Source organism: Ambystoma mexicanum, chromosome 3p, assembly GCF_040938575.1.
Source record: "Ambystoma mexicanum isolate Mex_15411 chromosome 3p, UKY_AmexF1_1, whole genome shotgun sequence".
Taxonomy (NCBI): Eukaryota; Metazoa; Chordata; class Amphibia; order Caudata; family Ambystomatidae; genus Ambystoma; species Ambystoma mexicanum.
Genome location: NC_090925.1, coordinates 1,257,797,034 through 1,257,813,974, shown reverse-complemented (window position 1 = coordinate 1,257,813,974; position 16,941 = coordinate 1,257,797,034). Strand labels below are relative to the sequence as shown.

The window sequence follows — 16,941 nt, the reverse complement described above, 5'->3', positions numbered from 1 at the left end:
GGGTTGCACTGTTAACAGTGGCCTGGCAACTTCTAAAGTAAGGCCTATCGTTACTGTGTTGTCTTATATGGAACATTTGTTACATCTGACATAGGTAATTCCAGAGCTGCAAGATATAGTAGGTAAAGCTATCATTTCAAGTCACTGCACCTCAATGATAATTCCAAGAGAGTGACATCCTCGCGGGCTTCCCTGCTTCTAACTGAGTCATGCCGGGAGCAACAGTCTAAAAGGGAACTGAACTGTACCAGTATGTAGATACCAGTGTGACGCTGTGCTCCATGGGGCTGGATAGGGCATATATGTAAACAGGGCTCCTACGTAAAGGTTTTCAGATTTTGTGATGGCATTATATTTTCCAGTTTTACCATTTCCAGTTAATTCCTGGAAGTTCCAGGAGCCCAGTAGGTTACTGTGTTGGCTGTGTCATCTTCCTATGGTAGGGCTTTAGAATCATTCCATATGTGATCTAACAATACAGAATCCGAAGGCTGTATTCTCTGGTATGGGCCTGTGTTGTGAGGCGGGTGCGTGATGCTGGCTAGTGGGCCCTTTTTCATCCTTGTTTGACTTCCTCCCCCTCGCCCTCTCTCTCCTTTAGCATGCCTGTATACCTGTGTAGTTAGCACATGGGTGGTAGAGGTGTTTAAAATGACAACAAAGAAAGCTTACTTTCACTTTGTGGTGATGCACTGCATGGTGCTTCTGAAATCTATGTTAAGACATAGGGCCTCATCAAGGGTTGGGCAAAATGGGAAAAATGCAGCGGTTATCCTATTACTGCCGCATTACCACTCTGCCCAATCTCGAGTTTGGGCAGAAAGTAAGAGGTTTACTGCTAGCTTTTTGCTGGGGGTAAAACGATACACTTTCTACCCATTTGCGGCGCTATTACCGTGGAGCTAATAACGCTGGTAGTAATAACGCCGTTACTGCCCCATAGAGTCCTATGGACTCTTCAAAAAATGGGAAGTTACAGCCTTACCTCAACTCAGGATCCGGGGCTAATAGCGCCAGATCGAGTTGCAGTAACGCTATTTGCATTGGCGGTATCCCGCCGGATTTACTTCCGGGATACCACCAAGGTTGTGATGAGGCCCATAGTGGTGTTCAACATACGAAACAGACTTTAGGAGGACTGTGCACTGGTGTGCCATAAGCTAAAGGTGAGTGTGTCTTTGTTTTCAATATTAATACGCTTAGTACCCATGTACAAACTACGTAGGGAAGTAAGTGGGTGGTAATGTTGATATACACCTTGGGAGCTGGCTGACCCTGATGGTAATGGATTTGTCACACCCATCAAGGGACCTTTGTTTCATTTGGGCCATTGTCTTAGGCAGTGGGCTGTTACTAGTAGGGTTAGCCTGATGAATTACTGCTTATTGTTAAACCCATCTTCCCGAGTTTATATCTTCCTTTAAACTTTTTTTGTGGTTCTAAAAAGAGGAGGGGATGAGAGGAGTACAGAGTGGATATAGGAACGGTAGGTGGAAAGAAGAACTTTTTATTTCTGGACAAGATTTATATATTTCTTTAATGAACACAGTCAGGTAAAAACCAATCCTGAAAAATAGAGTAAAAAAAACTTTCAATAAACAAAAATAAATACTGGCAATTTCTGCCATGCTCCAACCAGGCATCCTCAATGGCCTCAAAAGTTGTTGCATTCAGTGCATTTGGCAGATAGGAATTCCTGTAGGTGAAAACGCCACGTTCTGGAGACCTGCATTGGCGTAGAGTGACCAACACAGGGACAGCAGAGGAGACACTGTCATCATTGGCAGCAGATGAAGTAGATGGGAGAGGTTCAGAAGACAACACAGTTGGTGGTCCTGCTTCCTCTGTGGCCTGTGGTGTTGCAGGTCTGGAGATAGGTTGCAAAGCATTGCAACCGAGCCAGATTGCCTGTTGTCCAAACCTGCTCCTAAAACGTTTGCCCACTTGCCGTCAGTGGTAACATATTGAATCGTTGACGAAAGCATTGGTGCTTAAACTCTGTGCAGGAACCATAGAGAATCCTCTCCTGCATACTTCTCCACAAACAGTGCAATGTCCCTTTCCTACATTGGAAAGCAGAGTGTCTTTGGGTACTTTAAAGTACTGCCAGCACAATTAAGTTGTAGAACTCCTAGGGCAGTACTTTCTGGGGGAGTTGGCTTTTGTACCCATTGCACATTCTCTTCCTGCACGTTTTTACGGGTTTTAAGGGCCAGTGACAACCTAGATGTCTTCTTCGGTGGTGTGTGCCTCAGGATGTTTAGTCTCCATCTCCAGAAAAATATAAAAATAAAATTCAAAATAAAGAACAACATTTTTTTAAAAAGATGAAAATATCCTTAAAAAGGAATACAAAAAACAAAACAAATATAAAACAAACAGAAAACAAAGTGCATCAAAGGGAAAACACAAAGGGGATAGTTTGAGCAGGAAATAGTGCCAATGCAACAAATTTGGTACAAAAAGTGTTCCCTGTTTCTACCTGAATTTGTCTCCAAAGCAATGAGAAATGTAAGGTTTTCTACATTAAGTATATGTGATTTGAGATCTGTGTGTCTATGGACTGATCAGCTCTGAAATGTGTGCCCTCCAGCTAATTCGTTTACAGATTGTTTTGTGCATTTGGTTCTCAAACTGAAAAATAATTAGTCGGTTTGTATTATTTTAATATTATGGATTTTTGAATAAGTGATGTAACAATGTTGTTGATTACATTGGGTGTGGCACATACCTATTTCTAAGAATGTTATATGTGTTTTCCTTATATGAATATTCTGATGAAATCTACAATTTAAGCAAACATGTCTGTTTTTTCTTCAAAGGTTTAGTGTTGGGTTGTAGTTATTTGATCTCATTCTCGATTCACAGTTTCTTAACATCTCACTTTTTTCTTGATCACATTGACACAGCAGATAGAATCAGAACAGCATATGAAACTCATGCACATACAACAAAAGTACTGGGACGAGTAAGGGCTGTATGGGTGTGAGATCCAATATCAACACGTCCCTTTTTCCTCATCTCAGTACTGTTTTAGATCGTGAATTGTGCATTATTTAAAAAAATAATTATATTTATAGATAATTCTTAAAAGGACTTTTGGGTTTATAATGTGTAAGGTGTATTTGTTCAGAAGTGAAGTAGGCATGATCTAATGTTTTGTAGAAACAAAGCCTTTCTAACATCTGTTAAATGAACCCCATCTTTTCTATATAATTCACTATTGCAATATTTGATGTTATTGTAGATGTTCATTTTATGGTGGTCGGCTAAGAATGCAGAAACAACTTTGTTAATGTTTTCAAGGGGACACGCCCTAAAAAAACAGTGGGGGGACTCATTAACACATGCAATGGAATGTGAAGTCACCAGAAATTAGCATACTATGTGGAATATTAAAATTGGCATTTGCCTTTTGTAAAATCAACACACACAAAAAACCAAGAGAGGATATTTTCTTGTAATAGTGATTTGAAAACGTTAAGAGGTGTGCATGTGTTCAAATCAAAGAATCAAGAACAATGCTTTCATCTGTAGTTGCTTGACAGTTCTCATCTGCTTATCTGACACAGTGGTGTAGTGCCAGGCCTGCAAACTGGGCGACTGTGGTCCAAGGACAGTGAAAATTCCTAAGTTAAAAAAACCAATTAACATCTTTCATTTTCGACACAGTTTCTAAAAGACTAAAGGAGACAGAGTCCACCCTCCGAAAAAGGTCGGTGGACAGTCCACCCATGAGTACCTTCGAATTGAGCGGCAATGTTTTTCCATTTTTAAAGTTGTCTGGTTAGTAGCTGCATTCTTTACCATGTTTGCCTTTGTGCAATTTTTGAAAACACAATGAAGTGTTTGGAAACATGTCCATACATTTTGGGAAATCATGTTTCATGATGAGAGAGAGAGAACCCCTCTTCAATATCTAATATCATTACCGCAACAGTGAATTAATTATGAGGATGTCTGGATGTTGGTTCCATCTTAGTTTCAATAACTCATGGAATATTTGTTCCCTTCTCATGCCTCTGATTCCTTTACAAATGATTTGAAAATGTAGTAGCCCAAGGTCCTGGTGAATCTGGCTCTGTATGAAGTGCATCATGAGCCAATTAACCCATTAATGACCTATCATACAGACAGATATTTTACTTGCTGCATTCTGACTCTTGTTGTTGCTCTGAGAGCTTTACAACTGAATGGTGATGTACTGAGGTGTCCGATTGTTTAAGAGAGAAACGTAGTGGAATTTGATTGAATGGTTTCAATGGTAATAGCTTTTCAGTTGACAGACATTTTATGAGAATGGGTTTTGAGGTATGTATTAGATGGTGAGATAATGGATGGAGCCATTTTGTGGAATTGGGATGTTGTCCTCTTTCTTTGTTTGATGATCAGATTTTTAACTGGTATCCCAATGCCTCATTGGATTGTATGCAATGAATTTGGCAAGCGTCAGGGTCTCCTGAGCTTCTGTGATTTTTAATCTGTTTAATTTTACATTGAGCACAATTGAGAGAGAGTGATTACTTTGGACATCTGTTTATCAAACACAGTAAGTATTTTGCTAGTATATTTAGTAAATAGTTTATGTATGTGCATATGTTTCATGTATTATTTATATTTGATCTGATTGTGAGATGAGGAACAGAGATGTATACATAATATTTCTTGATTTGAGAGAAGTTGAAAGCTGTGCTGTGTTTATATTCTGCTTTGTTTTAATTTGCAATGCGTTTTCAGTCATCTGCAGGTTTGGCTCTGGAATCAGCATGTTCCCCAATGCATTTCTCGATTTTCGCTTTTGTGTAGTGAAACTTAACACTTTTATTTAGGATGTTATTATCTAGTATTTGGTGTAGGGGATCGTGTGAGGGGTATGGCAGGTATAGATGTTTGGGGTTAGTTTTCAGAAAAGTGTACTTTGGGTGGAGAAAAAAATCATAATATTTCAGGTGATTTTGTGTTCAAAGTGGCAGTACGGTCCGTCGATTACAGTCCATAGATCTAAATCAGACATCAGTGACTAATGAAAAAACTCAATATTGAATGTATTGTGTAATGTATTCATGTTCTATTAAATGTGATTATTGAATTGAGAATTGTTGTATTAATGCGTATGTCACGCTTTCTCATCTTGTCACAGTATTGATAATTCGTAGCATTTGGTTTTACTTCTTGATTTTGATTACTCCTTACTTCTCAATTCGAGTGTGGAATTTGTGCTTTGATTCTCGAATTGTAATATGTGGTTAACAGAGATGGACTATCTTGTAAAATGTATAGTGAGATACAAGTGTTGTAAAATGGATTTGAAATGTGTGAATTTGTTTTTTGTTGTTTCCATAAGAATTTTAAAATGTAGGAAAGTCTTGATATGGCATTTAGAACGCGCCTGTACATAAGTGTTTCTAGGCGCCACAAGACAAGGGAGGAAAGACATTGGGAGGATAAGACAAACGATCTTACTAGGCCTTGTGTTATTCGGATCGTGCAAGTCTGATAATAGAAGGGCACAGAAAAGGAGAGGCGGAAGTGCTTGGGAGAGGAAAGGGGGAAGTGCAATCAGAGCAGCATGGCTCTGAGTAAGTGCAGCCAGGGCAGCGCGGCTCTGGGTAAGTGCAAGGAGGCAGGGGGGCTGTAGGGGTTACAGTTACAGCCCCTACAGTTACAGCCCCTTAGTGCGCAGTAGGTCAAGAGGCAGTGCAAAGGAAGATGGGTCGTGGAGGGGCCTGATACCCAGTGAGACTCTGAGGGAACCAAGCAACCAGTCGGTGGAACAGACAGGTTGATTAGCAAGGGAATGAGAGAGAGAAGGCAGAGGAGAAAAGGAGGGTCTTGAGCTGCTTCCAGAACTTCAGGTAGCCCAGCTCAAGTCACTCGCTTGTAGTCTTGGTGGCTGTAGCTTAAAGTGCACGCTTTTTATGTTGAGTCAGACAAATTAGAGGCTGCCATGAAAAATTCTAAGAATTGTTTTAAGACAGGATAGTATATTCTTTTTTTAACATAATGTGCCAACATGTGATGTATGAGACAAAATAGTAGGGGGGGATAAAATGTCTTCATATTTTTGGGAGGCAGGATATACATTCAGTGTCTTTAGGTATGTGCGCAACAGGTGGGATGCACGTACAGCATCCAGACAGGCAAAAAGTTTCAAGTTGAGAAAAACCTATTTACACAAACTATCGTGGGAGCTGACTGAGGTTTGCGCAGCAGAAGGCGCATGTATTGTTAAGTTAGGTTTGATACATATTCGATGTTCACATATAGCAACACAGAAAGAGCAACAAATGAACTACTGTTGCGGTTGCAGAGGTTATAGAGAGGGCAGTATTATAGGTCCTGTGTTTAGATGCTGTATCCAAAGTAATGGTCCGTAGTGAGGTGCACAGGAAGAGCCAAGACTGGCAGAAGATGGAGTTAGAAAGGTACTGTGGTAGAGACGAGCTCAGTGCTTAAGCATGGCAGAAGTTTTGCCATATTGAAAGTCGATGCCTGGTACACTAGCAGAATAGAATGCAGTCCCTGATGTGGAGCTGGGCTCTGTATAGCTAAGCTCCGAAAACAAATCCTTTTATCCGTTCCCCAAGAGAGAAGCCAGGGTCAGAGACACCCGTGGTGCACATATAAAATGTTATTTGTATCCATCTGTGGGGCCTGAACGGGGTGGAAATGAAATTTGAGCTTTTGGGACAGATGGTAGGGATCGCCCTTCGAAGGACGAACTCATGATGATGATGTAGGGCACCACATGCCTAGGGGAACATGTTTAGATAAGATGTGGTCAATCGGTTCCGGGATTATAGGGGGACATTAGCATGTTATACATGTGGTATCCAATGAGGCTGGTGGGATAACATTGTAACCCACATAAATTCTGTGGTTACCTACTATATAATATATAATTTTGTGGGAACTGTCAAGCACCATGTCAGTTCGGTTCTATGAGACATTTTTGCATGTAATAAATCTTGTTTTCCCTTGCCAAGAGGTGCAGTGATTATTTGACATTTTGGATTATTTTTACTATTCGTGTTTTGTGCTGCTATTTTCTTTACACGTTTATGTGATGGACAAGAAAAAATACAAGTTGAAAAGAAAGACTATTAGAAATGTTGGTACAGAATATACATTGAGTGTCACAACTTTTTGTGACAAACAAGGCAAATTACCACTTGGGAAAGAACATTATTTAAAATGTGTTTAAGAAAGATATACATTTAGTGGCTGTATGCAAGCGTGCCAGCTTTTTGTGACAGACAAGACAAAATACAAGTTGATAAGATTTCTTGTGAGACATAAGTACTAGCTGTAACATAAAATCGTAACATTGGGCCTCATTATAAGTTTGCTGGTTCGGGAATTACGGCACCGGTAAGCTTGCTGGTACCGTTGTTCCCGGACCGGCAAACTAAGAGTTGTGCTCATGGGTGCCTTTACACCCGCCAGGTCGAACCTGGCGGGCAAACCAGCACCCACGAGCACAGCATGTCGGATGCACCGGCATTGTTCATAACGGTGCTGGTGCATCCGAATGGGCAAATAATGGGTTCGGCAAGGCCGTAATGACCGGGTAATTGTCCATTTCTGGGCGCCGGAAAAAATAAAATATCGGCGGCAGCCGTGCCTGTATCACAGGCACGGCTACCGCCAGCCTCGTAATGAGGCCCACTGTTTGTAGCCGGAGTATAGATTCAGTGGCTTTGAGAGTGTACCAACTTTTTGTGATGGACTACACAAAAAAGCATTTGAATCGCAAAATTCTTAGAATTGTTTGGTGCAGGATATACATTCAGTGGCACTAAGTGTGTGGCAGCTTTTTGTGTTGGATGAGGGAAGAAAGTACATGCATGAAAAAATAGTTAGAATGTTTTGAGGTAGTGCAGTTTGTGTATAGTATAACACCATGGAGAGAGAGTGGAGAAGAGCAGCTAGCATGTGTCAAAGAATGCATAGAGGGTCTGCCAATTGTAAAAATATTCATGGCAAGTGCTACACCAGCTCACTCTTCTTTTTTTTTCTTTTCTTCAACACATTATTTATTGGTTTTTGAAATAACCACAAAATAAGGAAACAATACAGCATAATCATAACATCAGTGGATACATTTTAAATACATAGTTCTTACAACCTCAAACAAACTAGTTAATACCATAACCATATTTACATGACCTAATATCATCCACTATAACTTATATACTATATTACTATAATAATCTTACACATATCACACAACTGGACATTACACCTTTTACAAACATTGACAGACAACAAATAGACATTTCATATTAGTCTCATCTCATTTCATATCCTACTTTCCACCAATTAGTCCTACAATTCTAGCATCAACCAAACAGTTCATTTAATGGCCCCCATATCTCTGAATAAGAGTCCTCTATGCATTTGGTTTTTAAACATGACTTTCTCATAACTAGACAGTGTTTGCATATTCAAGAGCCATCCCTCCAACTCTAGCTTTTCCTTGACTTTCATACCCTCACAATGTGCCTTGCCGCCACCACAAGTAGTGTTTGATCCATCTACTGTACTCTCGAGCCACTGCGCATCTCCCATTATTAGACAACAGAATTGTTGAATATACTATTCTTGGTAGCACAACTCCCAGTGTTAAGTCCAATAAGTTCAGCACATCATTCCAGAAACCAACCATTCTTGGACATTCACATAGCATGTGTAATAAAGTACCCCACTACAGCCACAGCCCCATCACAAATCATCAGTCATACCTAAGCAAGCCATCCATACAGGGGTCCAGTATAGGCGACACAGAATCCTCTGATGCACATATTGTAAATTCAAATCCATCTTCGAGTGTGTCCCAACTCTCACCAGACTGTCTCACTCCTTTACAGATATATTCTTGCCTAACTCATCTAGCCATGCCTGCCACAATTTCTCCCATGCATTCACACACAAATCATCCAAGGGCATCAATTTCAGATATGTCTATAACATACATGGAGAGGATAGACGAATGCTACAGATCATTGGTCTCTCCATCATAGGGCCATCCAACATTCCCGTCTTTCCGCAAGGAGAGACTTCAATTCTATATATCGCCTGTGTTCTCTTTTCCCTAGTCCAAAATGTTTTCTGAATAACTCAAAAGGGATTATCTGACCATCCTCCCACACATCACGAACCCTGAAAATAACTTTCTTAACCCAGCTCCGCCAGCACACAGTCTTGTTTCCAATCTGCAGCCCCATATTATGCCACAGCGAAGCATCATAATGAATCCAAATATTCTCCCCTTTACTAATCATAAAGGTTTTCAAAGCTTCTCCAATTGTTCCTAAAGTAGGCAATTAGGTGTTCAGAGTGGGCATTTTCCCCATTGTATATACATCTTGCAGGGTGGATGGTAAAAACTTTTCTTTCTCTATCATCTTCCACAATGGTATGTCATCAACTCTCCCATCAAAATATACAGCTGACTTCTTCAATAAAAACCCTCTACAATAATCTTCCAAATTGGGGTATCCAAAGACCCCACCTCGCACTGCCCGTATCAAAACATACCTAGGAATCCTAGGTCTCTTGCCTTCACCCCAAAGACATTTCTCAAACACTTTGTCAATGCGCCTAATAATCTTCTTCGTAAACCTTAGTGGGATAGACTGAATAATATAAAGGACTTTGGGCAAAAGCACCATTTTTATTGTATTAATCTTCGCCCAGAAACCAAGTACTAGCTGATCCCATTTTAATACATTCTTTTGGAGTACCTCTATTATCTTAGTTACATTAAATTCCACCATCTTCTTCAGGTCATGAACCAGATGGATCCCCAAATACTTCACCATTCCTGTATCCCACTGACAAGTCCACAAATTCAAATTTGTGATGTCATCTTTGATGTCCTGGGTGTTAGACTTAGAGTGCACGGTGGTAGCGCGAGTTATGGTTGCTTAGCTTATCATAACTGATGCATTTCTGGGGGTTTTCGATTTTACCACTGAATTTGATAGGTTTTTATTAGTGCAACACAACCATAACGTCCCTTTTCTGAGGGTTTCTGAGCCGGGCTTCTCTCTTGCAGTTTGCTGTGGAAGTCTGTCTACAGTGTTCATTGCTACAGGGTTTAAAAACCCATTTTGGCCACGGAGCGGCCGCGCAGAGCTGCGAGGAGTTTGCTGTGGAAGTCTGTCTACAGTGTTCATTGCTACAGGGTTTAAAAACCCATTTTGGCCGCGGAGCGGCCGCGGAGAGCTGCGAGGAGGTGCAGTCTGGCAGTCCGGGAGTCCGGCTACTGGCGCACTGTCCACTGCGTAACTGCGCAAAGACTATGCCTATCAACCCAAAAGAGGATTAAAACAAAGTGCCTATATCGCACACACAGAACAGACAAAAGTACTGGCCTCTATCCTATCGACTTTGCCCGATCACTACTAATTCACCTCCTAAGAAAAAAACATCTAAAGTATTGGTGACTGTGGCATCATGGAGGATATCATTGGGGCTAATAAGCCTCGGCCAAATGAATACGAAGAAATGGGCCGCGTGTTAAGGAGCGGCGTACAAAAAACAAAAGAATCAGCGTCGAGTGAAAATCAAAAAAAATCAACAAACAAAGCAACAGAGACCGCAAACTCAGGTAACAGCACAGCCTCTCCTCCTATACCCCCCCCCTCACGTCCCCTCACCAATGTGACTCACCTTGGAGAGAAGAAGTTGATCCTGAGCTGGGATGCGTCGGATGTGAGCGGCCGCTGATCTTGGAGGGGCGTGGGCTCCGGAGGGAGTGTCCACCGTCTCGGTCTCCACGGGGTGAGGCCGGCGACGAAGGAGGCGAAGGATTCCTAGAGAGACCGAGGTTTGCTCCGCCGTCGCCCGTTCTTGATGGGCTGGGCTCAGTCAAGGGGGCCAGCGGTGGTCGAGCGAGAGATCGTGATGAGAAGGGAGAGGAGGCGAGAGGAAATGAGGCGGATCCGGCACATGTGGTTCTAAGGCTGAGCGCGGAGCTCTTGGGGAGCGGAGCCCGCGGGCCCGCCACCGTGCAGGAGGAGGAGACATCCGACGAGGCTGCAACGAAAGAGCACAAGGACACGGACATGGGCGTGGAGCCTGCACGGGTGGTTTCAGGGCTGAGCGCGGAGCTCTTTGGGAACGGAGCTCGCGGGCCCGACACCGTGCGGGCTGAGGAGACGCCCTCTGGTGGCGCACTGAAGGAGTGTAAAGATACGAACAAACTCAACGCAACGGGCCATACACAAAAGATTATAAAGGACTCAAGAGAGCTCACAGACAATAAAGCGACAAAGATACACAAGAGGCTCGTTCTAAATGATATACAAATATGCAAAAGTGAGGTCCATCCAGTGACAGTGCGATCCGACTTACCCAGCCCGGAATGGAATCAATCAGAGTGTAGAGACACTAGCTGTCAAAACATCACTCTATCATACTCGGAGGAACAAGAAATGGGAGATATGGAAGAATTAAATATTCTGAGGGAACACAACTGGGCTAAAACACATACCTACTCGCATTCAGAAACTCAAGAAGAGGAGCCTCACAAAACAGAAATAAAACACCTATTTGAGGACAACAGGAAAGAAAATGAAGTACAAACATTTCCTGACAATAAAGAAAACGAATTTCTAATGGATCAACAAACAAAAAGACAAGGAGCCAATAAATACAATCCAACTAATTCATCGACTCCGAATAACAGACTACCACCAAAACTACAAATGAAAAAAACGGGAAAATCAACACTGCCGTATAATAACCCGATCGGAAGATTCTTTGAAAAATTAGGGAAGCCTCCTATAATAAATCGTTTTGAACTTTCCGATTTAGAAATTCTGGCAGGAATTCCACCATCCCCTCAAAGAAACAAAATATTCTCACCAAAGTTAGAAAAGTCATCATAGGGGGGAGTTTTACAATCGCATATACGTTGGCATCCAAGCCAACTCCCCTCACGTCAAAAGCCAGAAACAATTAAAATTGGTACAGATAGTGGAACTAAAGAGAACAGACCGCAGGTTTTTGAGGAAGATAAGAAAAATTCAACATTGCAAACAGTAATATCAGAAAAGGACAAAGAAAATAAACAAGAAGGCAAACCAAACTCCGACCAGATGGGAGAAAACAACAAGGACAGAGAAAAAATAAAGATAACAAATAACGAAAATGAAAATCCAGTGCTTACACAACCAGCTAATTCAGGGGAAAATAACATTGAGATTGTACTCAATGAAAATAAAATCGAAAAAGAGGGAAAAAAAGCAGACAGCTCTACGAAGCCAAAACCAACCCAGCTGTGGAACCAAGAAGAAATAAAACTGGCAGAGGCAATATTGAATTACAAAAAAATGCTAAAACACAGAGAGAATACCCTGGGCTGGAACCACCCGCCGCTACACAAAAAACTAGATGTCTCGGCAGATGCCATACGATTCCTGTTTCCCACGCCACACAAAGCGAAATTGGAAAGTGAAACCCCATTGAAAAAAAGAAAAAAACGCACCCGTCAATAAGGTGGACATTTTACCTGTTATGTCAGCTGTGACCATCGCACTGGCACCTTTCGGGAAATTATACGAAACAATAAATGAGACATTAAAAGACCATACTTCATTATTAGCAGCTTGCAATATGAAGCTAACACACTTGGAAGGATACATAACAGCCTTAGAGGCATGGATGGCATCCTCAAAGGAGCAAGGCACCATGACGGACAAAATGGAGGTGTTCCAGTTTAAAAAAAAAGCAGTATTCTCTAGTTCTCAAACCGACCAGATTGAAAATAAGAAAAATGGGTACGAAGATGAACAAACAGAAACCACAGCAAAAATAAACTGGAGACTGACTAAAACCAAAGAGAAAAAAGAAACGAACCTAAAGAAAATTGAAAAAGACTTAAAAGAGGAATACAAAGAAAACCAGTCGATGAGGGACCCAAATGAGAATGACCATCAATCTCAAAGAAAGAAGACCACAAAAAATAGCTCATGCCAAAAAGTAAAACTAAGTGCAAAAGGACCAACTGCAGAGGATAGACAATGCATAGAAAAAAATGTAAACTTATGCATGTCCAAGTGGATAGCTGGGACTGACCAAAAAACTAAAATTGCAGAAAGTGAACTAAAAGAAACAAACACGAAATCAACACATAAACATGTGGAGGAGAGTTTGCTTGATTTGGCAGACCTAAGTACATATTCGATCGAAAACTCAGAGTCGGAAATACCCCGCCCAAGTGGAAAGAAAAGAAAGGTGTCCTTTGTGGAAGACACTTCCCCAAGAACAGATCCAAGAGTTACAAATAAGCCGACACAATCAAAGGCATCTGGAAAAGAGAAATATAAAACAGACGACCTAAGATATAGAAGAAGTCGGATAACTCCAGAAAGGAAAACGCTGTTCCGATTGGCTAACACAAAGATAAACAAAACCAAATACGAAAGTGATAAGGATCGCCCTACACAGACTAAAAAGGAAAAACATGAGGACGAAAGGGCTGATAACACACCGAATAGTGGAACCCGTCATAAACAATACTCTCAACACAATCAAAATGCAAGACAAAATAAAACAGAAACATCCTCACATAGAAAAAGTGCAGAAACACCAGAAAACCGATTCGAAAGAAGAGAAAAAACTAGCTCAAGTGACAGACACTCAGAAAGAAAAACCAGAATAAACAGAAGACCATTGGACTACTCCATACAGTTAAACCCCACTCGGACATCAACAATTTTCACTCACAAAAGTAACTCATCACGTACCTTGAAATTAGAAAAAAGTGACAAAAATGGGGAAAAGATCTTACTAAATAGAAAAGCAACTATGAGGCTACTACAAAAAGTGCACATAGGAGATCAAATTAAAAGTGTGGATTTAAACATAGTGGAGTTCGCACACAAAGCCCGGACAGACAGCATCTTCCTGCATATTACATCTTATACAGTGAAAAAACTCCTGTTATCTGTGGCAGGAGACCTAGTCAAAAGAGGGTATACCTTAAGAGAAACTACAGCAGAAGAAAGAGGGCATAGAAGAGACGATCTACACAATGCAAGAGTAAAACGTAGATATGAGACAAATGAAAAAGAAACAAGAAAAACCTCACAGATAACACCTATAACTGAAAGACGATCTAGAACAAAGAGAAAATTCAATCTAACATTGGAAAAAGATGAGCGAAAAGAATCAGAGGATCGTCGCAAATCACGAGAAACATTAGATCAAAGTGGTTCAAAGAAGAAAAATGACAAGGAAAGAGCAAAGACCAGAGAAAACTCTCTTTCCCAAGATAGCTGGACAAAAAATGACAAGAAATCACAAAGACCATCTCCAAGAAAGCCTTAAGGTCCGCTTCTTACACAGATCACCAGAGAACAAGAAAAACGCCCCACCTATGGAAATGTCTCAACGCAGATGCAGACGAAAAAGACAGAAAAGAACCTTAATAAATGGGCCTGGATCCCTTCGGCGTTGACAAGATATGTGAGGAAATAGCAACCAAATCGTCCCTCTGACAACTTAGATGGAGAGACGTTAAAAGAGCATCACGCGGCTGAAGAACCAGACCAAAACATCATTATTGGCTTGTGGAACACAAGAGGCCACATCCACCTGACTTATTCAGGAGATGTGAACCTTGGCCTCTTTGACCTGATAAGTTTACAGGAGACCTGGTTACTATCTCAGCCGAGCCTGGATGGCTTTGAAGTATTACTCTCTCCGGCACAAAAAGGAGAAAGAGGACGTCCTACCTCAGGCCTGTTGACAGCTGTAAAAAGCGGTGGTGCTCTCAGAATAGTTCACAACCTGATATCATCTCTGACAATTCAGGCAACACTGTTAGAATGGAATAAAGAAGACTCTACGCAAAAAAAACTCAAGCAGGACCATATCCTACTACTAAACGTCTATTGGAATCCGACGGTGACAAAGAGCAAGAGTTTCATAAATACCGTGGAGAAAATTCTAACAGATGCAACTGAGAGGTACGACATGGACCACACCTTGATATGTGGCGACCTAAATGCCACCTGCCCTGCATTTGAGATGGAAAGGACAACTCATAACACGGGCAATGCACAATCAATAGCGAGAGGTGTAGCATGGACAAAACTGATGGAATTGTGGGATCTGTACAACCTAAATTCCCTAGAATCGGCCAAATCCAGAATTCCAACATGGGAAAGTGCTGGCAGAAGAAGCACAATTGATTATATCTTTGCCTCAAAAGAACTATATCTCTCAACCAGAAGTTTCAAGGTAGTGAAAACCACGGCGAGTGACCACAATCTACTAACTGCAATGTGGCCAGCAAAAAAAAGGATGCCGGTGATAATGCCAAAAAACCTGGAACTAAACCAACAAGGAAACCGATTGAAAATTACAACAGAAAGCATAATTTCTATCACGGCAGCTTATAATGGACAAAAAACCTCAAACACTTCAAAAGAAAATCTGGATTACAGCCCTCTTTTGATCCCTTATCTACACCCACTAAGCATACGAGCAGATGACAAAACACATTTACATATGTACAATGAAGAACTGTGGTTAAAGAAATCAAATCTAAGAAAGGCTACTCGGCTTGCACGAACAAACCCAACACAGACAAACGTAGACTTGGCATCCAAAACTAAAATACTGTATAAATCGTGGATACAATCGACACGCTGGAAATTATATCAAGTGGATGCAGAGAACATGCTGAGAGCAGTCTGTAAAAAAAACTCACGAGATTTTTGGGCAATCATAAAACACAAAACCTCGCCTACGGACACAAGAACTATAAACAGTGTTGCATAAAAAAAATGGAGTGAACATTATACTGACCTATACAAAGATCCTATCCCAGAAGAAGCAACAGCGACTACCCAAGATGACGCAACCTGGATAGTATGCTCAGAGGAGGATATTTTGACAAAGATTAAGAATTTGAACAACTCCCGTGCCCCTGGCCCAGACGGCATCTCCAACGCCCACTTGAAACAGGATGCAGAAATTTGGGCTCCACTAATATCAGAAATCTTCAGAAGATCAAGGATTTCGAAAACCATACCTGATACGTGGAAGACAGCAAACATCGTCCCAATTTATAAAAAGGGCCCAAGGGACGATCCGAGAAATTACAGGCCGATTGCACTGTTAGACGTGCTCGGCAAACTTTTCGGATCCCTGTTGTTGGATGAATTTCAGATATGGCAAAAAGAGGCAAAAACAACTGACCCCTTCCAATCAGGATTTGAAAAGAACTTGGGAACGTCAGTAAACATTATGCTGATCAGTATATTAAAATCAAAAGTCTTGAAGAGGCATCCATCAATATTCATTGCTTCAATTGATTTGGTCCAAGCTTTTGACCGCGTGAATAGGAATAAACTGTGGAGAAAACTGGAGAAACAAAAATGACCACCATCCATTCTTGATCCAGTAAAAGCACTATACAGTGAAACGTCAATTAAAATCCGGCTCAACGAAGCAGGCTGTATGTCTGAAAACATAAAAACGGCCAGATGTGTGAAACAAGGCTGCCCTCTGGCGCCGGCGCTGTACAAGGCCTACATGGCCGACATAGCAGATTCTGAAAATGACACTCGATCATTTCCACCACAAATAGGCGATTCAAAGGTGACAAGACTGCTCTATGCAGATGACATTCTACTGCTTGACCAAACAGCAATTGGACTCCAGAGACAAATAGACAGTCTCACAGCCTACTTGAAAAAAAACGACCTAGAACTTAATACATCAAAAACAAAAATCTTGATCTTAGAAAAACCAACAAGACCAAAAAAAAGATCGCAATGGTTCGCAAATTCTGAGAAACTGGAAACAGCTAAAAGCTGTACTTACTTAGGGGTGAAACTCTCGTCCAGTAAAATCGATAAAACGATGCAAGAACATCTCATCGCCAAAACAAAAACCTTAGCAGCACAGGCAATATCGTTG

The 16,941-nt window shown here is 41.3% G+C and overlaps 1 protein-coding gene across 1 annotated transcript; it reads left to right on the top strand.

Moving 5' to 3' along the window:
* The first annotated feature begins 12,699 nt into the window (after positions 1 to 12,699).
* Positions 12,700 to 14,340, top strand: LOC138580054 (peptidyl-prolyl cis-trans isomerase G-like). Its single transcript, XM_069650289.1, has one exon. It carries the CDS (start codon positions 12,700 to 12,702, stop codon positions 14,338 to 14,340), a length of 1,641 nt encoding a protein of 546 aa, XP_069506390.1.
* The last annotated feature ends 2,601 nt before the right edge of the window (positions 14,341 to 16,941 follow it).